Consider the following 27108-nt stretch of genomic DNA (forward strand, 5'->3'; position numbering starts at 1 on the left):
GTCCATAAAATGTATTGCTGATCTGTTGTAAGTAATCTTAAAGATCCCTAAATGCATCTACTTTCGGAAGGCCAAATAAAGTGCTTTTGCTTTCGCCTAGAAACACACAGCATCTCCCTGACATGCCTGCTTCAACACTAACTGCAGTTACTGAAACCACGCCGTCTTTCTTTGCGTGAACATTTGGGCTGCATTATGCAAATATTTCCACATAGTGAGGTAGATATGTGGGGGCGTGTTAGAACGAGCCGTTTTAGGGGGGCGTGGCAGAGTCTTAACTTTGATAAAGAATATCTCTTTGGTTTTGAGACTTTAGTCTTTGCAACTTCAGGGATCTTATCTATGCACAATCAGCTTGTAACACTCCAAAGAGAAAGGAAAACGTGAAATCGCATCATATGACCCCTTTAATACAGTTTTAAAGGCTATCTCTCGGGAAATTTGTATGCTTTTTAGAAATAATAACAGTGGCTCATTGATTTCTGTTTGTTTATGCTAAAGATAAGAATCCATTTAATGCAAGTTTTTGTATAAACCTCCTGTTATTTATTGGAAAGTTTTATGTCCATAAATGTAAATATACTAAATGTAAACCCCACTTTTACATCTTCAGACAAGAACTGAAGTTGTATTTAAATACAATTTCAACGTCTGTTAACAAGAAAGCTATAAAAACATCTAGAATTTGTGCCATGTTTAAGATTTTTCCCGAATATACTTGTACTTCTATTTGTGTGCCTTTTTTTTCTTCTGCCCTTTTCTTAAGAATTATATTGTTTTTTTCTGTGATGTTTTATCTATTAATCCTCAAGTAGTTTATTATTGATTGGCATTTTGTATGTTTTGTACGTACTGTTTTTTTACTGTTTGTTTGGTACGTACTGTAATCCTTGTTGTTTACTGCAATACAAGTTGTTCCTCCTCTGGCAGTTCCGTGGGCTGCAGCATTTGCTCACTGATTGACTGAATTTGTCAAGCTACGGAAGTTGAGAAAGGCTGAAACGCCTAACGTTACTCGTTTAGCGTTTAATCATGGCAGACGCACCTTCGGCAGCCAGGTAAAACTTGTTATGTTGCTCATTTTTACGTTTGATCTGCAGTATGATTCAAGCTGGGGAAGTAACAGAGCTTTCATTTTGTAATAGCAAAATAGATTATTACGCTACGTAGCGACACATTTCATATTATCATTATTACTGTTGGAAAACTGCTGTTTTGCTGCTTAATGTTTTTGTGGATTCTTTGATGAATAGAAAGTTCTAAAGAACAGCATTGATTTGAAATGGAAATCTTTTTGTAACATTGTCACTTCCTGCCACTTTTTATCAATTGAATGCATCCTTTGTAAATAAAAATATTTTCTTTGAAAAGGAAAAATCTTTAAATAAATCTGTAAAATACATACATCTATTGCTATAAAATAAAGCAGCACCCAAACACCTACTTCATTAGAAAACCGTTCTCATATTAATAAATTAATAATCATAAATTAGCAATATCGATTTGAGTGGCTTAATAGGGTCATTTCCTCTAATGATATATAATCATATCTAAAAATGTAGCCAGCCAGTGATATAATGAATAAGATTAACAGATTTTTTAAAATGTGACTGCTTAGACATAGTCTAATTAAAGTTATATTGCTTTATTCTGATGATACTTCCTCTGACATTTAAAATTAATTGCAGTTTTACATATTGCCTTTCACAATGTTTCAGCACTGACCCCTTGGTGGCAGAATAACTTGTGTCCCTCCTCTCAGGTACTATGGCTGTGGTCTGGTGGTCCCTGATTGTCTGGAGGGCTGCAGGGTGCTTGATCTTGGATGTGGGAGCGGACGGGACTGCTACATGCTCAGCCAGCTTGTAGGAGAGAAGGGACATGTCACAGGTATCGACATGACTGAAGATCAGGTAAATTCCTTTAAGGTTTTGGATAGCAATGTAATGCTGTAATACGGGCTTGTGCTACAAGTTACTATATATGGCAGACTAGTACATAGTTAGTGAATGTGTAATTCTGTTTCGCTGATATTTCAGCATAGTTTTTTAAAAATTGCCAAAGCTAATAATTACAACAGTACTGTTGTTTTTTTCTCCAAACAAATTAATTTAATAGTGATTAAATATTTTAATTGATTGACAGCACTAATAAATATATGCTTTTCATTTACTATCCTAAATGCATTTGACAGTATATGTGAACTGCTCAGATGTCTTCTTTGTTTTACAGCTTGAGGTGGCTAGGAAATACATCGACTACCACATGCAAAGATTTGGCTATAAAAAGCCAAATGTGAATTTTGTTCAAGGCTACATTGAGGCCCTGGCAGAAGCAGGTCTGGTGGAGAAATCATATGATATCATCATGTAAGCTTTCTCAGTTTCAAAATGATAGCCTATTTGTGAAGAAAAATAACTTTGCAATTCTTTGCTGACACGAAACTGTTAGTTGGAGTCTGTTCAGATTTCCACTGCTTGATAGCATGAACAAGCAATTCATTGGCAGTTTTTGTTCTTTTATTTCTAAAGATCAGACTGTGTGGTGAACCTGTCACCAGGTAAAACCAGTGTCCTGAGAGAGGCTTACCGTGTACTGAAGGTACTTCGATTTCATACAGAATTCAGTTTAATTCTTTATTTTTTAGCTCTGATTTTTTTCCAACTCTGACACTCAGATGCTATATTAATAGCCTAGAACATGTTACTTTGAATATTTGAAACATGGATATCTTTTGAATAATGGATATCTTTTGTGCCTTTAGCTCATTAACAAACACAAATGATTTTGATTCGGTTTGTGTTTAGGATGGAGGGGAATTGTACTTTAGTGATGTTTATAGTGATGCTAGAATCCCTGAAGACCTCAAGGCCAACAAAGTGTTATGGGGTAAGAAAGAACAGATAATTTGTCTTTAAAAAGTCTTAAAAAATTTAATTCTTAATTTGTCTTCCACAAATTAAGGCCTTAAAGGGTCTTAAATCAGAGCGGAACGTATTAAATTCATCAAGTCACAGTGTTGCATGTATTGCTAAAAATAAAAGTCTTCCTCAGTTGTTTTTGTCTTGTTTTCCAATACAAATATCTAAACATCTTTAAATCAAGATACATTAACAGGCTAAATGAAGATATGAAGTCTTGTTTTCTGAGAAACTGAACAAAATTAAGCAAGCTTATGCCTTGATTTAAAGGAGACATATTATGCCCCTTTTTACAATATGTAATATAAGTCTCTGGTGTCCCCATAATGTGTCTGTGAAATTTCAGCTCAAAATACTCCACAGATCATTTATTATATCATTTTGAAAATGCCTATTATAGTGAAATCAGAAACAGGATGTTTTTCGGGCCTGTCTCTTTAAATGCAAATGAGCTGCTGCTTCCCACCCGTGTTGCCAATTTAGCGACTTTGTTGCTAGATTTAGTGACTGTTCAGACCCCCTTAGCGACTTTTTTTCCAAAAAAGCAACTAGCGACAAATCTAGCGACTTTCTTGGACAAACCTTATTTAGACTTATGAGACTCTCCGGTACTGCCGCACGAGCACGAGGTCTTGCTTTCCCAGCGCACACACCTCTTTCTCTCTTGATTTCATTAGACAATGTCGTGATTAGGATTTTAGTGCAGATTAATCTTTGAGAGCTGGTTATGTAGTCTTAATGGACCGCATTTCAGTCACTATAATATTAATTCCGTTGTCTGAAAACATATATGTAAAATATATTAATAAAAACAGTTTTATTGAGAATTTGGCTGCATTAAAATGCAGTACGTGAGCACAGGGAGGCAAGACAATATGACACACTGACATCATGAATATGCTAATTAGAGTATGACGTCATTTAGCGACTTTTCAGGCGGAGTTTAGCTACTTTCCATTGAAAGAAGTTGGCAACACTGCTCCCCACCCCCTTTTCCAGAATAGAGCTGCGCCATTACAGCTTGTACCTGCTAAAAACATCTGTTTTGGTTCTGATTATCATGTTTATCACGCTGAAATCATGCGTTTTAAACCATATTAGTTTAAACTTCTGATATACAGTTTTCTGAGTGCACACGGACAGAAAGCGTAAACGGTAAAATATATTAATAAAAACAGTTTTATTGAGAATTTGGCTGCATTAAAATGCAGTACGTGAGCACAGGGAGGCAAGACAATATGACACACTGACATCATGAATATGCTAATTAGAGTATGACGTCATTTAGCGACTTTTCAGGCGGAGTTTAGCTACTTTCCATTGAAAGAAGTTGGCAACACTGCTCCCCACCCCCTTTTCCAGAATAGAGCTGCGCCATTACAGCTTGTACCTGCTAAAAACATCTGTTTTGGTTCTGATTATCATGTTTATCACGCTGAAATTGGCATTAGAGCTGGTACACCGTTGTCCCTTGCGAAAACACAATAACAGCGCCGTGGGTGTAAACTTACAGATCAAGGGGCGGTAATGTTATAATGAGATCCGTTTGCCACGTCACCAAGGGAGCAAAATCAGATGCGCTCGTTTTCTCAGACGCTTGCAGAAAAAGGCTACCCAAAACAAAGTTACTGGGTTAATCTTTTTCACGTTTCCTTGGTTGGTAGATGCACCGGGGACCTGATTATAGCACTTAAAACCTGGAAAAGTCAGATTTTCATAATATGTCACCTTTAATCATCTTTACATTTGCACTGGAAAATAAAACAATAATCCTGAGGAAGAACTTTTTCTTATTTCATATTCTAGTGGTTTGGAGCAGAGCTAATCTTTTTTTTTTTTCTTCTTTTGTTTGTAAAATAAATTGCTCATTGTGCTGCCTAGACATTTACATATAAATGACACTGTTACAGGCTTATTTGCATGTGTTGATCAGGTGAGTGCCTCACTGGAGCATTGTGGTGGAAAGACCTGATACAACTGGCTGAAGAGGTTGGGTTCTGTAAACCCAGACTGGTTACTGCAAGTATCATCACTGTGGGCAACAAGGAACTAGAGAAACTGCTTGGTGAGATGTTTGTGTTAAAATATGCCACCTTGTACTGGTAAGCATGAAATAATTAGCACCAGACTGTATTGAACTAACTCCACTTGTCTGTGTTTGCTGCAAGAAAAATTCAGTGTTTGATTCTGCTTAGGTTTCTTCTGATACTTTAGTTGTTGGCGAAGCAAAAATGAGCAGATTTTATGGCCAATTTGTGCCTAAGTTGCCAGTGTTAACAATATTATTAGTATAATTAAAAATATTAAACCCTGTTGCATCAATTTTGAGAATGTGCACTAAAACTGAACATTTGTTTATAAATTGTGCCAGTGCATAATGCATCGTAAAGATGAATGAATATATATATTTTCTTTTTTCATTTTCATTCTTTAAAAAAAATGTTAGTTTATAGTTTTACCTTGAATTGTAAAATTTGTTTAGGTGACTACAAATTTGTGTCAGCCACATACCGGCTCTTCAAGTTACCAAAAGGTTCAGAGAAGAAGTCCTGTCTGGTCATGTACAATGGAGAAATTACAGGTGCGGAGGAAAGCTTCGCGTTTGATGCCCAGTATACCTTTAAGGTGTGTAGCTACATCCAGTTAATCAGATCTGCATATAGAGCTCATATTGCATATCAGGTCCAGCACATTTTTCCCTTATTTGTGCCAGTAGTTATAATTAATGTTTTTGAATAAATGAATAGTAATGTTAGAATAACATCCAAATGGTTTAGCTGTATTTGAATCATGACTAACTATATCTTAATAACTATACCTTGTGTTCTGAGCTTTTGCTCTGTCTGCTGGTCACATGGTGATATTAAAAGTAATATGCATATGTAATAAATGCTGTACATGTAATTAATTTAAATGTGTTTAAATTAAATAAAAGCCATAACACATACCGTTTTAAAAGTTTGGGGTCAGTAGGATTTTTTTTCTAAGAAATGAATGCTTTTATTTAGCAAGAATGCATAAATTGATCAAAAGTAGTAAAGACATGTATAATGTTACAAAAGATTACTATTTCAAAAAAAAAAAGAAAGTTTCTTTTGAACTTCAAAGAATCCTGAAAAATCCTGCTGAAAATTCAGCTGTATTATAAGAATAAATTACATTTTAGAATGCATCACAATAGAAGACAGTTATTTTAAATTGTAACAATATTTAACAATATTACAATTTTTACTGTATTTTAGAACAAATAAATTAAGCCTTGGTGAGCATAAGAGCCTTTCAAAAACATTTAAAATTGTTAGCGACCCCAAACCATTGAACGGTTGTGTCTGTTGTCAGCAAGCATGAACACGGCACTTTTGTGTGTTTCTCTAGGTAGATACAGAGATGGAGGTGGATGGTGTTGTGGCCAGCATCTTGAACAACTCCAGATTTTCTGAAGAATTCACATTTCAGCGTCAGGGGTTGAACACCTCCGGCTCTGGAGGATGCTGGGCCAAACCCAAGGTAAGTGACTCTTGCCAGTGTGTAAACATGCCTCATTTTCTTATTGTCGGTCATATATTCAGTAATGCACTTAATAGTATATCTCGTCTGTGCATAATGTTCCAATTGAGTTTCAGGTGTAAAATCCATTTTTGTTACAATTTTAGACTAATCAGCTTTCAACATAACAACTAGCATTCAAAATATTTCTCATTGGCCACTAAGTTGCTCTAGACCCATCAGCCAGACACACACAAGCCTTGGCCACCGCCCTTTCAAACAAAGAACGCCATCTTATCAGTGTTGTTGGTGATTCAGTCCCTTCAAACACAAGAAAGGACTATATAGAATTGACCAGTGTAATCAGATTACTTTTTTCAAGTAACTAGTAAAGTAACGCATTACTTTTTAATTTACAAGAGAATGTCGGAGTTACTTTTTCAAATAAGTAACGCAAGTTACTTTTTATTCCAATTTATTGACTGACAGCTCTCCTTTCCCCATGTTGAGAGAAATCAGAAGATGTTACTGTAGTTCTAAAATAAATATGAATATGCATGAATTCATCTCACTCACAAATTTATACAAATGTGTGTCCTCATACTGTATGTCACAAAAACGCACGCGCACACACACAGACACACGCACATTATTGAATGAAAATCCTTGTTATAGACAACAATGTTATGGTTGTGTTGATCAAAGAGATCTGCCTGTAAGTTCTGATTCAAAATTGATTCCATCATCTTATCCTGAAAGCAATGAATTTGAACATACCTATGATATAATGGGATGCAGCTGCGCAATGAATCAGTGTCAATGAATGGCTATGTGTCCATGAATACCGAAGTACTATGGAACCAAATCGATGTAAATTATGAATATACTGTACTTGCAACCACTGAGAATCTACGTCTCTCTTCAGGCAGTGTCAGTGAATCCCTTTGTGCTGGTCCAGCAGTTGGGCAGTGCAAGTGTAACTCCTTCCACTTGGGGGTGCTGTGGAGACCAGCAATCACTGCTGCCAGTGACTCCCACCCAGCAAATGTAACAGTACTGTTTGATTTTTACTTGAAAAGAACACATTATTTGTTGTTAATTGTGACTGTGATTGTGTAAAAATTTAATAGTACCATATATACTATACTATAGTATTACTTATAATTTGTGAAAGGTAACACAAGGAAAAACAATAAGAAAAAAGATGTTTTAATTAAATCTTTAATCATACTGCAGATAAATGTATAGCATTGACCAGTACCTCACACAGGTCTATATAGTTGCATAATCCAAAGTGTTCACCTGTCAGGTTTAATCTTTATTGTGATCTTTATTGTATTGCCAAACATAAGCAAACTGAAAACACATGTTTTATTGAACTTTTGTAATCAAATCACTTTTTCCGTTGCTGTAATAAAAATACGTTTGAGCTGACTGCCTGGGTATTACTATCAGCTGTATGTAATGAAACTGACATGTAAATCACTTTTTATAAAACGTAATCTAGCCCCATACCTTAAAATTTCACAACAGGACTTTCAGGTGGGAAGGGGAACTCATCAAGCCTTTGCTGCAATTCTGGGACCAGAATTTGAGGTTACATGAAGTTATGGAAACTTGTACAGAATTCCAGTCAAAAGTGTTTTCAACATAGATTGAATTATTCTCTCTAATTTACTGAACGTGAACTTTCACTACCTGTACAGATTGTAGGATTGCAAAATATTTCATAATCAATCAACTCTCCTTTGGTCTGGACTGATCTCTGATCCCTGATAATGATAAAAGGTTCGCTCTGTGGAGATCATGATTCTTTTCTACATCCTTTCATAGGTTTTGCACCTCTTGCATTTTTAAAGATTGCTTTAATCCCTGCCTTATCTATGTGAGGTATATAGTTACCTATGAGAAGTTTTTGTGTAATCACATTCAATTTATAGCTTTGTAAATTTCTTTAGGATGACTGAGGGCTGAGTTCCTGGGTGTTCAGCACTTTGATGTCTCAGAGGTTGATAATAAACTTCTTTTTCTTATTGTTACAGTATATGAAGGTCACATTAACATCTATTTTTGCTATTTACATCTATTTTTTTTATTTATTCCATGTCATGTATTTTTGATACTTTTCGTATTATAATTTTTTTTTTTGATAGATTTTGTTTTATCCTCGTCTCAGATCCAAACGTTCAATCACAAATTATTAAAAACCAACATAAATATATGTCTTGCTGTGGGCTGTGCACATGTTTTGGACATATGGGTCCCTGACTCCCCAGAGATCCCGTTGCGATCCTACTTTCCCCTCTTACCCCTGCATTCCTGTCTACACATTGCATTTGTGAAACTATTACGATTCAAAGAAAGAAAAAGTGCAGTGTGGCATCATTTCCAGCACAACAATGTTCTTCCTACAAAGTTTTTTCAATAGTTAATCTACTTGTTTACTATGGAGGCAACAGTAAAGAATAGAATTAAAGAGAAAAACCAAAGAAGATATCTGTTATTTGTCTTTTTTTTATTATTATTGTGTGTAATTTCAGGTGATGTAATTTAGGATACAGTTTCAGAAAACTGAGAAATTCTCCTGAGATGCATGTATATTTATCTTCTAAAAGTCCACAGGTCGTCCCTGGGTCATTGAAGAAACGCTCTATAATCTTGTTAGTTATTTACTACACTTCTTGAGTGTATCTTGGCACTATTTAAAAATGCTGTCAACCAAGATCCTTCTCAAAACACCAAAAACAGTCACGAGGAAACTTCTGTTTGCGCACATTTGCATTAAGTGCGACTGTTTACGGAGCTCATTGGCTGTTGCGGCAGCGAAAGCCCCGCCCCCCTCCCAGCTGCGCCTCTGGATTGGGTGCCCCGCTTGCCTGTCACCGAGACATCAGTGGAGGCACGAGTTCGCGCTGCTCTCGCTGAAGTGTGATCAGTTTCAACCGCGTAGTGGGACTCGGCGAGACCTGATGCACAAGTCAAGGCGACGCGCAGCGGACATGAAGCCGGATTGGCTCTGATTTTTAAAAGCCCTTTCATTCAAGAGGCTGACCATTATCAACATGGCAGAACCGTCGGTTCCAGTACCCCCTCAAAAAATGGCGTCACTTAGCCGGGTCCGAGCCTTTACTCTGATTTTCTTAACTGCAAGCAGTTATTTAATTACTCCCACAAGTGGCAAGGAAGGAGGGGGAGAGGAGACGGTCATCATCGGGCTGAGACTGGAGGACACGGACGACATTTCCTTCATGGACAGGGGCTATTTGCGGGTCAGTGAGAGGTCTCGGGTGAGACTGAGGGTGTTCGGGCAAAACATTAACAACGAGACGTGGTCCAAAATCGCCTTTACGGAACACGAGAGGAGTCGAGTGATTGGCAACATCGACAGCTCCTCGGGGGACAACAAGAGTCAGGAGGACACGTCGGGCTTGCATCCCTGTGGCATCAGGACTTCGGATATTCTCATCTTGCCCAGCATCATTTTAAATCGCAAGACGTCTGGCATCGTGGAGATCGAGGTCAAGCCTCTGCGCAAGACTGAGAGGAGCAAAGCGTACTACCTGTGCATCGCCACTTCCACACCTGCCGCGGCGGGCGCGCACGACCCGTGGACGGAGAACACGTGGATCTATCACGATGGAGAAGACACCAAAGTGATCGTGGTGGAGGAGAAACGGTTTCTGCTCCCGTTCTGGCTCCAGGTCATCTTCATTTCCATGTTGCTCTGCCTCTCGGGCATGTTCAGCGGCTTGAACTTGGGTCTGATGGCGCTGGATCCCATGGAGCTGCAGATCGTCCAGAACTGCGGGACGGAGAAGGAGAAGAACTACGCCAGGAAGATCGAGCCCGTCAGGAGCCAAGGAAACTACCTGCTTTGCTCGCTTCTTCTGGGGAATGTTCTGGTCAACACCACCTTGACCATCCTGTTGGATGATATCGCCGGTTCTGGATTGATAGCTGTAGTGATGTCCACCATTGGCATTGTCATATTTGGAGAGATTGTGCCTCAAGCGATATGTTCACGACACGGTCTTGCTGTGGGTGCGAATACAATCTTCTTGACCAAATTCTTCATGCTGCTCACTTTCCCTGCGTCCTATCCGGTAAGTAAACTGCTCGATTATCTCCTCGGACAGGAGATTGGCACGGTGTACAACCGAGAGAAGCTCTTGGAGATGTTGAGGGTCACAGATCCCTATAATGACTTGGTGAAAGAGGAGCTGAACATCATTCAGGGCGCACTGGAGCTCAGGACTAAGACCGTGGAAGATGTGATGACCCCGTTGCGCGATTGCTTCATGATCGCCGGCGACGCCACGCTCGATTTCAACAGCATGAGCGAGATCATGGAGAGCGGCTATACGCGCATTCCGGTGTTCGAGGGCGACAGGTCCAACATCGTGGACCTGCTGTTCGTGAAGGACCTTGCGTTTGTGGATCCCGACGACTGTACCCCGCTGAAGACGATAACGAAGTTCTACAGCCATCCCTTACATTTCGTCTTCAATGACACTAAACTCGACGCAATGCTGGAGGAGTTCAAGAAAGGTGAGAGAGCGCTTGCGCGGATGCCAAACACGAGTCTTTGGTTTGCGCGGGCTGACAATCTGTTGGTTGCATTGGATGTTTTCTTACAATATTAGGCAACGTTGCATAAGTTGTATTGCTATTTGAAAACTGCACTAGTTATATGCATCGTGTCATATCAAAAAAGCCGTTTGCCTTTTAAGCAGCGGCTGTATTAAGCATGTATAAAAGAGTTGATTTAATTCAGATTTCCAGATTTTCAAAAATAATAATAATAATAATACATTTTTAGCTGTTTTTGGTCCAAGTTATGCCTATTCATATATAGAAACATTGATTTGGCAGGCTACCTACAAAATTCATTCATTCATTCAGTTCAGTAAGGTTTTTAGGTTTATTGATTAAAATAATAATGCAATACGTAAGTATACATATGATATGTCCCCCATCATCCATTGTTATCCTTTAAAATCTGTCTTCCCACTTTTTATCACCTATACTGATTTAAACCTGCTCAAATTGGGTTAAGACTTAAGTTTAATGCTGCCTTAAATTTTTAAGTAAAGTCGAGGGTGCCAAAGATACAACTTAATGTGCATTTTAGTTTTTGGACTATTTTGAATTGAATTTCTTAGGAATAAACTCATAATCTCTTAAGACACAAATTATTGTGTCAAATTGATGGAAATAATTTGTTATATTGAAATAATGTGAACTTTTTCACAGTTTTTGTAGGAATAAAGAGGCAGGGTCTAGTTTATCAAGCATGGTCAATCCCATTTTAGAGTTTGCTAAATACTTCCTCTCCATACCCATTGTTTGTTCCTTCTTGAGTGTTCCTACATGATTTAAGACTGTTAGGAGCTTTATTTGACCCTCGCCTGCTCACCCTCACGACCCTGCAAACGTATTAGAATATGCCTGAGTGCAGGGAAGTGCTTGCACTAAGTGCGGTATCTCGATGTGCCCTCACATAGCTAAAGGTTAATGCTTGCAACAGAAGTGAGAATGCAGTGATGCAATGGAAATACACTGCAGGTGTACTCACAGTTGCTTAGGGGGGGGGGGGGGGGGGTTTTTGGAATAAACTCATAATCTCTTAAGACACAAATTATTGTGTCAAATTGATGGAAATAATTTGTTATATTGAAATAATGTGAACTTTTTCACAGTTTTTGTAGGAATAAAGAGGCAGGGTCTAGTTTATCAAGCATGGTCAATCCCATTTTAGAGTTTGCTAAATACTTCCTCTCCATACCCATTGTTTGTTCCTTCTTGAGTGTTCCTACATGATTTAAGACTGTTAGGAGCTTTATTTGACCCTCGCCTGCTCACCCTCACGACCCTGCAAACGTATTAGAATATGCCTGAGTGCAGGGAAGTGCTTGCACTAAGTGCGGTATCTTGATGTGCCCTCACATAGCTAAGGGTTAATGCTTGCGGCAGAGGTGAGAATGTAGTGATGCAATGGAAATACACTGCAGGTGTACTTGCAGTTGCTAAAGGATGACTCAGGGGGGTTATTAGGTGTAATACTTCATAATGCATGAAATAACATGCCACTTCAACAATCTGAATTTTGTGTTATGTGGGATGAGAATCTTGATGGGAATTTTCTAAGTAGTCAAAAAAAAAGTCTTTAGAATTCAGAAAATAGTTTTAAAAGGTCTTTATTTTGGTGTAAAGAAAATAAACTGTAAGGGAAACTGCATTTAACTACATATTCCCCCAAAAACATAGAAATAAGAGTAGATTTACAATTTATGGTGCAAGTCAGACTCTAATGGACTAAATGTAATAGCCACTTATATTATCATTTTGCGTTGGACATAGCCTCATAAGGTTTTATGACAGCATGCCCACCTCTGCATGTCTAATGTTTTAAAGTCAAACCAGCTTGCAATTAATATCAAAATGAACTATATTAGTGTATTTTATCATATCATATTAAACATTTCATTTTAAGTTTTTGTGACTGTTCTAGTCGTTCATGAATTGGCGACTATAAAACTACAAGGCCATTATAAGCATTTTAGCAACCTTGGCTATGATTGTGACTTTTGTTCTTGGCTGCTCTCCAGAGGAAACTGGCCATTGGCTGTTGGTATTCTAATGACTGATTAGGGAAGTGAGCACAAAGTTTCACGTCAATCTGGCTGTGGTTCGAGCACTCTCTCAGTTCAAAGTGCTTTGTATTGTAAGTCAGTGTTAATTAATCTAATGCCTCTTGCGGAGCTGCCCAGCCATCCAAAGTATGAACAAAATACATCACTCCTGCCAAGCACACCTTCAAACTGTAATTTGTTTCTCTTTGATACTGCTTTTTGAGTGGCAAAAGTTGCTTTTTTATTTCTGCTGCTAACTTGCATGATAACTTTGAAACATGAGGTAGATGATACTCAATTCTGACAGAGGAAAATGACTCAGATGCCTTGTAATGGTCAACTAATTGGGGGTCCAAATAAGAATGTCTTCTGACTGCAATCATGACCTTAAAGGTCAGCCTTAAAATTCCTGCTGCTACAGTCTAGTTCCTTTATGATTGAAATAATTAATGTGTCATAAAGGGGCCCCTGCCAAACAGCAGTTTTGTGTTTAATGAGAATGGCATTGTTCATCATCTGGGCTTAACCCAAAGCGGTGTAGTTCAGGAGGCATTTGTTGCTGCAATGATTCTTACATGTTGAGTCGAGTGCATATTTTTCTGTCTCTTAGTATACTAGTATGTGATGTTTATTTATTTGTAGGAATATGTCCTATGATAAACAGTGCTACTAAATGATAAATGTTTGACTAAATGTTTAAGTAAATTAAGGCCTAAACAAGGATGGCCTGCTGGCCTAGTTTGAGACAGTTAACAAAACTGCATTAAAAATATTAATATTTCTACTAATTATAAAATTACTTGCTAAAAAAAAAGATCAATATTTTGGGGTGAGGCCAGTGAGTTGACAGGCAGAGTAAAAACTAATGGCCCGATCAGCCAGCCTAAAAAAAACCTGTGTTGTTAGATGTGACTTCTGACTTCCATTGGTTTTCATGCAGTTTGCTAAAAATTAACCCTGTGAAAAACACTGAAGAGTCAGGTAAAAAAAAAAAGAACACCTTTATTGTAACTTCTAACACTAAATTATAAAATACATGAGAAACCTGTTTTACCCACACACAGGTTTGGGAAATAAAGTCAGAGGAAGTACCAATAGCAATAAATGCTATAGTACAAATAATGTAAGATACTATTGATTTGTTAGTTATTTGCACCTTATTTATTTATTATTATATATTTATTTAATTTTGTGTTATTTTAAACATAAAAATATGTGGGTTAAATTAACACATAACACAACACTCTAAAAATGCTGGGTTAAATACAACCCAGTGCTGGGTAAAATAGGGACAAACCCAGCAATTGGGTTGTTTTGACCCAGCGGTTGGGTTACTACCCAGAAGGTTGTATGTGGGTTAAATTAACACATAACACAACACTCTAAAAATGCTGGGTTAAATACAACCCAGTGCTGGGTAAAATAGGGACAAACCCAGCAATTGGGTTGTTTTGACCCAGCGGTTGGGTTACTACCCAGAAGGTTGGGTTAAACATTTAACCCAACCGCTGGGTCAAAACAACCCAATTGCTGGGTTTGTCCCTATTTTACCCAGCACTGGGTTGTATTTAACCCAGCATTTTTTAGAGTGAATAGAAATAATGCAATAAAAAAAAATCTCACATTGTGTATTTTTTTGCCTTTGACAAGCTACGATAGAGGATTTAAGTAAGTGGTCAAGTACATCCATTTAGTACTTGCTTACATTTAAAAATTATGCACATGTAAGCAAAAACGCATCCTGAGTGACGAGCACTTTTGATGCATTTGTCATTCTTTATCAAATTTCATCAAGTATCCCGTCAGTTCCATTAGTGCTTAATCTAGTACAGGAACGGGGTACTATCTTCTCTGTAGTACTTGTCTCATCAAACTCATTTAGCTGCAGAAGGATGTAGAAACCATTTTCATTGCAAACAGACAGCACAAAGTGCATAAAGGCAAAGGTCATGAAATTAGAGCCTAATTCTCCTGAACTCACTAACCCTTCAATATGACTTAGAGTTCAGTGCCTGCATCGTTATCAGATGCTTGAGATGATCAGTCTGTTAATTTATGCGAGATATGAAGATCTCTTATCTTCTTAAATCATGCAGATGAACTCTTGGCCTTCAGTTCTTTCTCAGCAAGAGACTCCACGGTCATCTGCATCTCCATCTGTTTTGCCATCATTTTTTTGTCATTATGGTTGTAGGATTCTATAATAAAGACTGACTTCATCTGATCACATAGTTATGTTGTTATATATTCAAAATATACCACGAATGTTCCACGAATACTCCATAAAAAGATAAAAGTCATCCTGTGCATCAGTATGCAGTGGGTACGTTATCAGGAGTGACATCTATAGATGTCATAATTGTAATTCATTTACAGTACAGCAATTGCTGTATTTTTGTAACACAGGGCCACTGAAGGTGATTGGCCTCCACATGAGTTCTTGCACGTATTGAACCAATCCACCTGCTAATGTAGGCCAATCTATGCTTAATTCAGATTCAGCAACCTCCTTTCCTTCTTGTTTTAACGTGGGAATTCTTTTTCACTTCACTTGGCCTAGTTAAGGCTGCATTACGTCTCATAATAGATGACATCCCTGCTTCTTTTACTGTTATGCTCAATCCAAACAACATAATTTTGAATAAAAGCAGATTCATTTTTGTGGCATCCATCCTGGCATCCTGAAAATTCAAAACTGATTTCTGATTTCTGCTGAGATGTTGGTGCGTATACTTGGTAAGACTTGCTTATGCTGGTAAGGATTATGTGGCGTCACATTGGCAGGAACTGTGCTGGATGTAGTGTGTGGGATCCCCCTTTGAGCAAACTATGGTGTGGTTTCACACTAAGACTCTTACAGATATACACTGTTATTAGGGTAGTTACAATACTATAATACTAATAGTAATATTGTGTCACAATATATTTCAATATAGAAATGCAACAATATGTATCATGGATAGCAACAGAATGCATTGTGTGACAGTTTAGACAGTTTTAATTCATCATCAAATATGGTATAGTGGTAGAGCAATTAAAATAAACTCAGAAGGTCACATATGACCTTCCAAGTTTATTAATTTTTATGAATAACTTAAAAGACGTTATTTAATAAAATACAACTTTTACAACTTTTTAAATGTATGTAGTCAGGGACAGAGTGCAAACATTTGTGTCTAATGTAATTCTGTATTTTTAACTAAGCAAAATCATTAATATTTCTATTCTGGTGTCATCAGTGCCCTGTGCATTAAAGAACAGGACCAAGTCCAAGCCTATTCAAGTTCACCCCTGATGTAATAACAAATTTAAATTGATGTAATTTAAAAATTGAACAGTATTTTTTATTAACTGTTTACCATATGTGTTGGAAGTAATAATTAAAAAAATACTATTTAAACTCTATTTTGGCTTTGTTTACATTATCATGAGATCAGCATCATGCATCAAACCATATCGTGACATATTGTTACACCCCTAACTATTACATATTAGGGCTGTCAAAAAAAAATTTGAATTTCGAATATTCGTTGAATAAAAAATAAAATAAAATCCGCATTCGAATTTTAGGTCTGCGTCAGGCAGCCTTATCAGTGGTGCACGAAATGCGATGACAATGTAAGTGTCATTGCATTTTAATGCTTTTGTTAGCCAATCCAGTTGAACCCACTAGATGCGGCGCTGCTACGTTGTTCATTCAATATATTGTGGAAAACGAGAGCATCAGTGTGGCGAAGATGTTGTTTACGGCGAAACTGAAACCATGCCGTTGACACAGAACGCATATTTATCACATTTTCTAGAGGGACATCTATCACCGTTGCACTCGCATCTCGCACAAGAGAGCGGCAGGTTTAGAAAGCCATGTAAAATTAATGCAAGTTTAACTTTTAAAAAACATGTCTCAAGACTTTATGGCAGTTTTCCCCCATCCCACTGTATCTCATGTTTTTAAATAAAGAAAGTAGTCTACTCTTTGTGATTAGTTTTAGGTCCTTTGTTTTAAACTATACAGAAGTGCATGGTGCTGTTTTTTTTCTAATTGTTTAAGCAACTTTATTAATTTTATATGGTTTATAAACATTACTTTAAACATTATGCACTTTTTTTTCAAAGATAGTCGTGTTATTTTATTACGCTTTGAAGAAACGTGCATGATATTTTGCTCGATGCGCCCTCTTGTGGCCTCAGGAGAGAAGCCAAAAGCTTTTTCCTCCCTAACTGAAATTATGCCTTTTAAATTCGAATATAATAATATTTAAGTGGAAAATTCTAATTTAGTTTTTCAGTCATTTTGACAGCCCTATTACATATTATATTTCCCGTTACATTAGGGCTGTGCAGTATAACAGATATAAAACAACTTAAAGCACCATTTATATAATTCGTAGCTTTGATTTATATTATTTGTACCCTTATTTGTGATTTGCTTCTTTATTTACATTTTGAATAACTTTAAGTTTTAATGTTTTTTTAAAGAGTGAAATTGTTAAAAAACATTAAAAACATTTAATATTGTCAGCATGAAATACAATTATGAAATAAAATGAAAAGAAGTCAATCACCCACACCTATTTTACATTATAGGTGTATGTATGTGTGTGTGTGTGTGTGTGTGTGTAATATTTAAGTGGAAAATTCTAATTTAGTTCTTCAGTCATTTTGACAGCCCTATTCTTCAGTCATTTTGACAGCCCTATTACATATTATATTTCCCGTTACATTAGGGCTGTGCAGTATAACAGATATAAAACAACTTAAAGCACCATTTATATAATTTGTAGCTTTGATTTATATTATTTGTACCCTTATTTGTGATTTGCTTCCTCCCTAACTGAAATTATGCCTTTTAAATTCGAATATAATAATATTTAAGTGGAAAATTCTAATTTAGTTCTTCAGTCATTTTGACAGCCCTATTACATATTATATTTCCCGTTACATTAGGGCTGTGCAGTATAACAGATATAAAACAACTTAAAGCACCATTTATATAATTTGTAGCTTTGATTTATATTATTTGTACCCTTATTTGTGATTTGCTTCTTTATTTACATTTTGAATAACTTTAAGTTTTAATGTTTTTTTAAAGAGTGAAATTGTTAAAAAACATTAAAAACATTTAATATTGTCAGCATGAAATACAATTATGAAATAAAATGAAAAGAAGTCAATCACCCACACCTATTTTACATTATAGGTGTATGTATGTGTGTGTGTGTGTGTGTGTGTGTTTGTGTGTGTGTATATATATATATATATATATATATGTATGGTATGTATGAAAATTTTGACTGATGGATGAACATGTTTTGACTGCTACATTCATATACTCATAGAATATGAGTGCTATAATTAAATATGAACGAACTGAATTGTTATTGTGATGCATTATTTTGATTTTGTCAGGCTATCGGCAGTAGTAGTCAGTTCTGTCAGGGTTAAATGTTAGTGAGCATACACACCATTGTCATTCCATGTGTGCAGCACAAAGCGCATGCTAAGACGTGGCTTTTTAAATGGCCTACATTCCTCAAATTCTGGTACATGAACATGAAATGGCCTTAAAACCGATTAGTAAAACAATTGAGTAGTGCCAGTGCAGCTAGAGTACCTCCACAAAGTCTGTCTGATCTAACATTTCTAGCCTTTGCTGTGTCTTGTTCATTTCAGCAAAGATAACAAGCTTATATTGATGTTGTACTCAATGGACGAGTGTTTCGAAATAATTGTTTATTTAGAAGTTGCTTTGCAAAATCATTTCTAATAGAATTCGGTTGAGTCTTGGGCAAATCAAAGATTGAGTGCTGAGTAATGGCCTTTTATTTTTCCTGACTATTATGCAATCGAATTGTTCTCAGATTCAAATATCACCACTCATTATTCTGTCTCTGCTTGGAAACTGGAAACCCTCCAGAATCAAACGAACAAATACAAAAAAATGGAAACGTGCTTTCCAGAAATCCATTTTGGATGATAGTTTTTGCAAACAGAGAGTTTGTGTTAATTTGGAAGAAATAATTGGACAAATTGTTTAAAGTTACATGGTTTTAGGTTAAAAGGGATTTTATGTAGCTATTTTGAGATTTTAAGCAGTTTTATTTTAGTTTTCACACATCATTAATCTTTGTGAAGATCAGAGGAATATTATGTCACTAATGCAGTCTTCTTTTAAGGCTTCCGACTAAATTCAGTCATCGCCGACTGAAAGCCTCAGGTCTGCCGCTGATTTCAATTCTTGGAAAGAAAATCTGGATCCAGCTCTCCTTCTTTACTGTAATCAAAATCAAGCAAATTCAGCATACTACTTCTCTTCCAAACATGAACTCTGGTTCCTCTGCCTTTCTTCCTCTTTCTTTCTGCCATCTACTTCACAACACATTCAGAGCTACAGAACCCACTTGGGTTTCAAAACTGCCCCCTGGCATTCCCAAGCCTTCCGTGCCATGGCCCCTCCCCCCATATTGTCCTTTTGCCCGTTTCCCTCAATGTCGTAAATTACAAGCGACACAAACCCTTGCCTAATGCTCTGGCATGGAAGTCTTCCAACCAGAGGAGCTCTGGGCTGGCATCATTGATTACGGTAAGCAGTTCACTCTCTCTTTTAGTTAGAGGAAAAACAGCCGTGCCAAACGGGTGCTGCCATGGAGTTTTACAAAATACAGTGTTAGTGCTGTAGTTAAAGACATGACAAAATTTAAATGACTCGGGTTAAGCAGTTATCATGTGAAGCCCAAAAATGCATGGTTGTGGTAGGCTGGCTCTGGCATTTATTATATTTACGGGCAGTTCTTGCATGTAGTTTGCGGAGCCTGGGGCAAGATCATAACAATACTGGCATGATATTAAAACTATATAACCACTACAAACATGACAACTTCATGGAAATGAAATCACAAAAAAAGTACTGTGTAGGTTGTTAACAAATAACGTGTCCATGTCCATTTTTTTGTTCAACATTAAGTTAAAATCTGTGTAAATGCACCTTTCATATACTTTTCTTATATATATATATATATATATATATATATATATATATATATATATATATATATATATATACAAAAAAAATATATATTGTATATATATATATATATTCCAAATAAAATGTGCTTTTATAATAGTTTATTATAGAAATGGTTTTCTTTTAACTCAAATTTAACTTGAGATTCGATAACTTACTTGAAATTCCATGTCATCTATTCACATAACAATATATACACACTTATTTAGTGCATAAAAAATGTAAATAGGACTTACACTTAACTTCTGCTTGTAAAGGTTAGGTATACAGTTAAAAACTTAGACTTTTCTTTTAGCGTGTAGCTTAAAGGGTTAGTTCACCCCAAAATTAAATTCTGTCATTAATTACTCACCCTGATGTCGTTCCAAACCCGTAAGACCTTTGTTCATCTTCGGAACACAAATTAAGATATTTTTGATGAAATGTGAGAGCTCTCAGACCCTGTATAGACAGCAACGCAACTGTAATGTTCCCAGGTCCAGAAACGTTGTAAGGACATCGGTAAAAGAGTCCATGTGACATCAGTGGCTCAACTTCAGTTTTGTGAAGCTACGAGAATACTTTTTGAGTGCAAAGAAAACAAAAATAACATAATTTATTTAACAATTCTTCTCCCCCGAGTTACGTCTTCCGCCATTTTGGAGAGTACCCAATAGCGTAATCGATGTAATCAGCGTTGTTTACGTTCGGGGGAGAAAGCGCGCGCATGAACGTAATCTGCGTAAACAGCGTTGTTTACGCTTAGGGGAATGCGTGCGTATGCGTTGTGATACACTCTCGGCACAGAGAAAAAACACCTGAGCGCTCAGTGCTCAGCGTGAAAATGACGCTCAGTGCTCGGCACACTTCTGGCGTTTTAAAAAACGTGGCTCTCCCATTGAAAACTATTGAAAAAATACGCTAGCCTCGGGAAAAAACGCTATGGTGGACATGCGGCCTTACAGTTGGACCCAACCCATGGCTGAGTTTATCTTGGGACAAGAATGTATCTAATACAGAGGAGGTATTTTGTTAAGCAGGAGTTGTCATTTCGTTGGTGTGCATTATAATGAATGGTGTGTCAGTGCTAGAATTGGTCTTTTTTGGTTTGTAGTTGATGGAAAGAGACAGCGGCAATGTTCTGTCCGTGCGTATGCGTTGTGATACACTCTCGGCACAGAGAAAAAACACCTGAGCGCTCAGTGCTCAGCGTGAAAATGACGCTCAGCGCTCGGCACACTTCTGGCGTTTTAAAAAACGTGGCTCTCCCATTGAAAACTATAAAAAAAATACGCTAGCCTCGGGAAAAAACGCTATGGTGGACATGCGGCCTTACAGTTGGACCCAACCCATGGCTGAGTTTATCTTGGGACAAGAATGTATCTAATACAGAGGAGGTATTTTGTTAAGCAGGAGTTGTCATTTCGTTGGTGTGCATTATAATGAATGGTGTGTCAGTGCTAGAATTGGTCTTTTTTGGTTTGTAGTTGATGGAAAGAGACAGCGGCAATGTTCTGTCCAACACAGACACCCCTTCAGATGTGGCTTGTTTTCTGTTATAGTAAAAAATAAAACTCAAGTAAAAATTAACCTTCAAAAATTACCACTACAATGAGTCATACTTGATATTTATTTGCTGATCCTTTCACTTGCCCACAGATTGGAAAAAAAAAATTCAGGCTCCAAAATAGCACTTTGTGGAAATGGAAATGACAAAAACAAAACAACAACAACAACAAAACTTAGTACTACAGTCCTGGGGGCTGTTTCATAAAACAAGTTTACCAAATAAGCCAGGCTTATTTCAGTTAGTCTGACTTATTTCTAACCAAATCAAGTGACAACAAGTCAGACTAACTGAAATAAACCTGGCTTATTTGGTAAAATTGTTTTATGAAACAGCCCCCTGATCTCTTGATTAATGCATGACACTGTTTATTTAATTTACATTATTTTTGCATAATCTAGATAAAATTGTAAGGTGTGACGCAAACAACAAAAGTATGTGATGACATGAGAACTTGAAGTTTGGGAACTAGAGTTACTTTGTTATTAATGTGCCCTGGAGCAAGACTCCTAACCGCTTGCTATTCCAATGGGGACAGTCCTGCAACTGGTATACTTCTGTTCTGGATGAAAAGAAAAAAAAATCTGCTAACTGATTATTGCTGTTGATTACTAATCAAACATAAATGCTATGTAACATACTAAGCTATAATCCAAATCCAATTTAATAAAATATAGGAAAAAAAATCTAAACAAACTGTTTAACCCCCCAAAATGCTGAAGAAATTGGGTCAAGTCTATTATAGATTATTTTTAAAGTAATTTTAAAGTCCCAGTACAAACCCCCACAGTGACTATATGAACTCCAGCCAAAACAACTTCCAGATAACACTGCTGCAAATCAGCCCCATTTCTAAATTTAAGCTCCTCAGAGCACGTTACTAAACTTCTGCCTTTCTTCCTGACAAATATAAATGGACTTCAAATAAGACTGATAAACAAGTCAGACTAACTGAAATAAACCTGGCTTATTTGGTAAAATTGTTTTATGAAACAGCCCCCTGATCTCTTGATTAATGCATGACACTGTTTATTTAATTTACATTATTTTTGCATAATCTAGATAAAATTGTAAGGTGTGACGCATACAACAAAAGTATGTGATGACATGAGAACTTGAAGTTTGGGAACTAGAGTTACTTTGTTATTAATGTGCCCTGGAGCAAGACTCCTAACCTCTGGCTATTCCAATGGGGACGGTCCTGCAACTGGTATACTTCTGTTCTGGATGAAAAGGAAAAAAAAATCTGCTAACTGATTATTGCTGTTGATTACTAATCAAACATAAATGCTATGTAACATACTAAGCTATAATCCAAATCCAATTTAATAAAATATAGGAAAAAAAATCTAAACAAACTGTTTAACCCCCCAAAATGCTGAAGAAATTGGGTCAAGTCTATTATAGATTATTTTTAAAGTAATTTTAAAGTCCCAGTACAAACCCCCACAGTGACTATATGAACTCCAGCCAAAACAACTTCCAGATAACACTGCTGCAAATCAGCCCCATTTCTAAATTTAAGCTCCTCAGAGCACGTTACTAAACTTCTGCCTTTCTTCCTGACAAATATAAATGGACTTCAAATAAGACTGATATCATCTGAAGAAAACAAATTTAGCAATTTCATCTCATGGCTTTGTTGACATAAACCAAACTACTGCGTGCAACAGTCATTTTACCCCCTACACTGACCTCCAAGGACACTTGTTAAAAATGACTAATTTCTTCACTCTGTAACTAAACCAACTGACATCTTTGTTTCGGTTCACAATGAATAACAGTGATCTGTCTGTGAGCATTGTGTTACTGGAGCCTGAGCTCCGGGTTAATGGTGCTTACAGATTCAGCATCATTACGAGGCCATTTGAGCACAGACGGACACAGTCACAAGACCTCTCCACTATTTTAAACACTAACATGGTATTGTTAACCAGCAAGCAGTGCACTACACAACAAGTGAGTTTCTTTCAGCAAATATTTTAGATAATGCTTGATTCAGTTCATTTCTACTCGACATTTACTGGATTGATCAACAAAACTGAGCAATGAGCAGTGGCATACTATTGTTACAGGTAACACAAACAAAGCAAAATTTTCAAACAACACTGGATGGATTCATCAAGTGCATTTCATTGCATTGAAAAAAACAGTACTATTCTCTTAACTTTTTATCACCATGGGTTTGACTCCCTCATTCCATTCCCAGGATTTGCAGGACTTTGGATAGGCTAATTCATAAAGCATCATCCTAGGTGTCCTTGGAGCACTTATCTAACAGCAGTATGTCAGAATGATGAACTGTAAGGAGGTTCAGATAAAACTGGCAAAGTGAATGAAGATGATGCAAAGTTGCTACAAATTACATTTGTAAACTCTTTTTATTGTGCTGTGTGGATTAATGAGGCTGAAAAGTGAGTTATTCTTTGTGGAGGTGCATTTACAGGCAGAATAAATTGTAAAATAATTGAGCGATACAACTTAACGTACAGCATTTTAGCATACTCTGTGTTAAAGCGATACTACACCAAAAATGAAATCAAAAATTTAAATTGTGTTCCATGTAGTTCCAAATTTGTGTGAACTTCTGTCTTCTGCTGAACACAAAAAAGGTGTTTGTATCCAAATTCCAGTGGAGCCCATTGACTTCCACTGTATGGACAAAAAAAAAAAAAGTGGGGGTGAGTAAATGAGGACAGAATTTTCATATTGAGGTGGAGTATCCCTTGCATTCCTCTGCTAAAAAAGCAATTCTCCAGCTTCAACAATAAATTAATACAACCATGGTCAGCAATTACACTGATCATGCACATTTAGTACACATAAACAGATAACCCATGTGTTTGAAATTGAGTATATTTGAGTGATTTAGTACTAAAACATAGGAGTCATTTCTATGCGAATTAGACTTGTGGCAAGCCCACACTACAATACTTTTGGCTGGATTTTGCGGTCGCAGACAGATTTCCAAGGTCTACGACAAACCCCCCGCATCGCAGCCAAACTGGTGTTCACTGTGGTTGCCGAAGAAAGGTCTATAAAGTTTAACATACAACGTCTTTATGAACAGAAACGAAAAGCCACAAATGAATCAAACCAACTAACAAGAAATAAATATAACAACTGCATATATTGTAAATATAAAACAATGTATAAGTTTACTGTTTAATTACCTCCAACTCTTTCTGCTGTATGGACAGCCATTGTTGTCCACCTATCCCAAACCGGTTCTGCCATATTCTTTTTTCATGTTTTCTGTTTTTCAGATAAAATTATTGCACAGACCTCTTGAACTGCGAGTTGATCATCCATTCCTGAAGAAAAGCCCTAATAGCTGTAATTTCTCGCGAGATTGTATGTGAGAAAACTTATTTTCTCTGATGTTCGGGACTGCCTCTTAACTGAATGTTTTGTAGTTTGTGCACCTCGTCAGCGCTGTGTTGTGTAGTATGCGCCCAGCTATGACAAGATGATGACAGATGACAAGAAACCTTGTTGTGAGTGAGCACAGTGATTCAGGTCTTACAATCCTGTATTGTGAATCTGACCTTGGTTGTTTGTTTTTGCATACAGGCTTCTGTTTATTTAACTTACTCTCTCATCACATTCAGTGTGAACTGCAAGCTCACAACTCTACTAAAACTATTATTTTGCTGTGGCGATATACATTCAATAGGGACCCTGCCAATGAAGCCAAATTATGGAGCAGGAAACACTGTCAGAGTTACTGTTCTGTCTGCATGTTGACATTAGTTAACAGAACTAAATATTATGAAAATCATTCAGTTTCAGCATTTATTATTATTATTATTATTTAATTAGAAGCGGTTCTGAATAAGGACCAATTCCTTCTAACTGGTTTTTCTGAACTTGCAGATGCTTAAAGGGGTCATATGATGTTGCTAAAAAGAAGATTAATTTTGTGTATTTGGTGTAATGAAATGTGTTTATGCGATTGACGTTTAAAAAAAAACACATTTTCCACATACTGTACATTATTATTTCTCCTCTATGCCCCGCCTTTCTGAAACGCATCGATTTTTACAAAGCTCATCGGTCTCAAAAGTGAGGTGTGCTCTGATTGGCCAGCTATCCAGTGCGTTGTGATTGGCCGAATACCTCAAGCGTGTGACGGAAATGTTACGCCCCTTATCATACTGTGATGCCGTGTCCCGGCCGGAGCGACGAGACAAAAACATTAAAACCCATTATAAACAAGGCATTTGTTGCATCCAGTGGGGACATAATTACAGATTATAATGACTTATACTGTCTTTTTACTGGACAAAAAAAAAAAAAGGGGGGGGGAGAAAATGAGGACAGAATTTTCATATTGAGGTGGAGTATCCCTTGCATTCCTCTGCTAAAAAAGCAATTCTCCAGCTTCAACAATAAATTAATACAACCATCCATTCCTGAAGAAAAGCCCTAATAGCTGTAATTTCTCGCGAGATTGTATGTGAGAAAACTTATTTTCTCTGATGTTCGAGACTGCCTCTTAACTGAATGTTTTGTAGTTTGTGCACCTCGTCAGCGCTGTGTTGTGTAGTATGCGCCCAGCTATGACAAGATGATGACAGATGACAAGAAACCTTGCTGTGAGTGAGCACAGTGATTCAGGTCTTACAATCCTGTATTGTGAATCTGACCTTGGTTGTTTGTTTTTGCATACAGACTTCTGTTTATTTAACTTACTCTCTCATCACATTCAGTGTGAACTGCAAGCTCACAACTCTACTAAAACTATTATTTTGCTGTGGCGATATACATTCAATAGGGACCCTGCCAATGAAGCCAAATTATGGAGCAGGAAACACTGTCAGAGTTACTGTTCTGTCTGCATGTTGACATTAGTTAACAGAACTAAATATTATGAAAATCATTCAGTTTCAGCATTTATTATTATTATTATTATTTAATTAGAAGCGGTTCTGAATAAGGACCAATTCCTTCTAACTGGTTTTTCTGAACTTGCAGATGCTTAAAGGGGTCATATGATGTTGCTAAAAAGAAGATTAATTTTGTGTATTTGGTGTAATGAAATGTGTTTATGCGATTGACGTAAAAAAAAAAAACACATTTTCCACATACTGTACATTATTGTTTCTCCTCTATGCCCTGCCTTTCTGAAATTTTTACAAAGCTCATCGGTCTGAAAAGTGAGGTGTGCTCTGATTGGCCAGCTATCCAGTGCGTTGTGATTGGCCGAATACCTCAAGCGTGTGACGGAAATGTTACGCCCCTTATCATACTGTGATGCCGTGTCCCGGCCGGAGCGACGAGACAAAAACATTAAAACCCATTATAAACAAGGCATTTGTTGCATCCAGTGGGGACATAATTACAGATTATAATGACTTATACTGTCTTTTTACGTGTTGCGTTGTGTCGCGCCGCGTAAACATAACACCATGTCTGCATTTGTGATCGGAGAAATCACAAACAACAAGTGCTACTCTACACTGCCCAAAACTCGCGTTTGAATCGTCAGTGGCAAAT

The 27108-nt window shown here is 37.0% G+C and overlaps 2 protein-coding genes across 3 annotated transcripts in view; both read left to right on the top strand.

The window, feature by feature from the left end:
- The first annotated feature begins 1032 nt into the window (after nucleotides 1–1032).
- LOC107568781 (arsenite methyltransferase-like) lies at nucleotides 1033–7844 on the top strand. Its single transcript, XM_016254760.1, has 9 exons — nucleotides 1033–1058; nucleotides 1763–1913; nucleotides 2233–2369; nucleotides 2532–2601; nucleotides 2808–2889; nucleotides 4855–4986; nucleotides 5404–5546; nucleotides 6297–6428; nucleotides 7333–7844. The coding sequence occupies exons 1-9, from the start codon at nucleotides 1033–1035 to the stop codon at nucleotides 7456–7458; spliced, it is 999 nt and encodes a 332-aa protein (XP_016110246.1). The 3' UTR covers nucleotides 7459–7844.
- A 1489-nt stretch (nucleotides 7845–9333) lies between these two features.
- LOC107568787 (metal transporter CNNM2-like) overlaps nucleotides 9334–27108 on the top strand; it is a 48185-nt gene continuing 30410 nt past the window's right edge. For both annotated transcript variants that reach the window (XM_016254768.1, XM_016254767.1), the window contains exon 1: nucleotides 9334–10955. In XM_016254768.1, the coding sequence (XP_016110254.1) occupies nucleotides 9470–10955 (1486 nt within the window). In that variant the 5' untranslated portion in view covers nucleotides 9334–9469. The remainder of the gene's footprint in view (nucleotides 10956–27108) is intronic.

Source organism: Sinocyclocheilus grahami, unplaced genomic scaffold (assembly GCF_001515645.1).
Source record: "Sinocyclocheilus grahami isolate Dianchi unplaced genomic scaffold, SAMN03320097.WGS_v1.1 scaffold1280.1, whole genome shotgun sequence".
Classification (NCBI taxonomy): domain Eukaryota; kingdom Metazoa; phylum Chordata; class Actinopteri; order Cypriniformes; family Cyprinidae; genus Sinocyclocheilus; species Sinocyclocheilus grahami.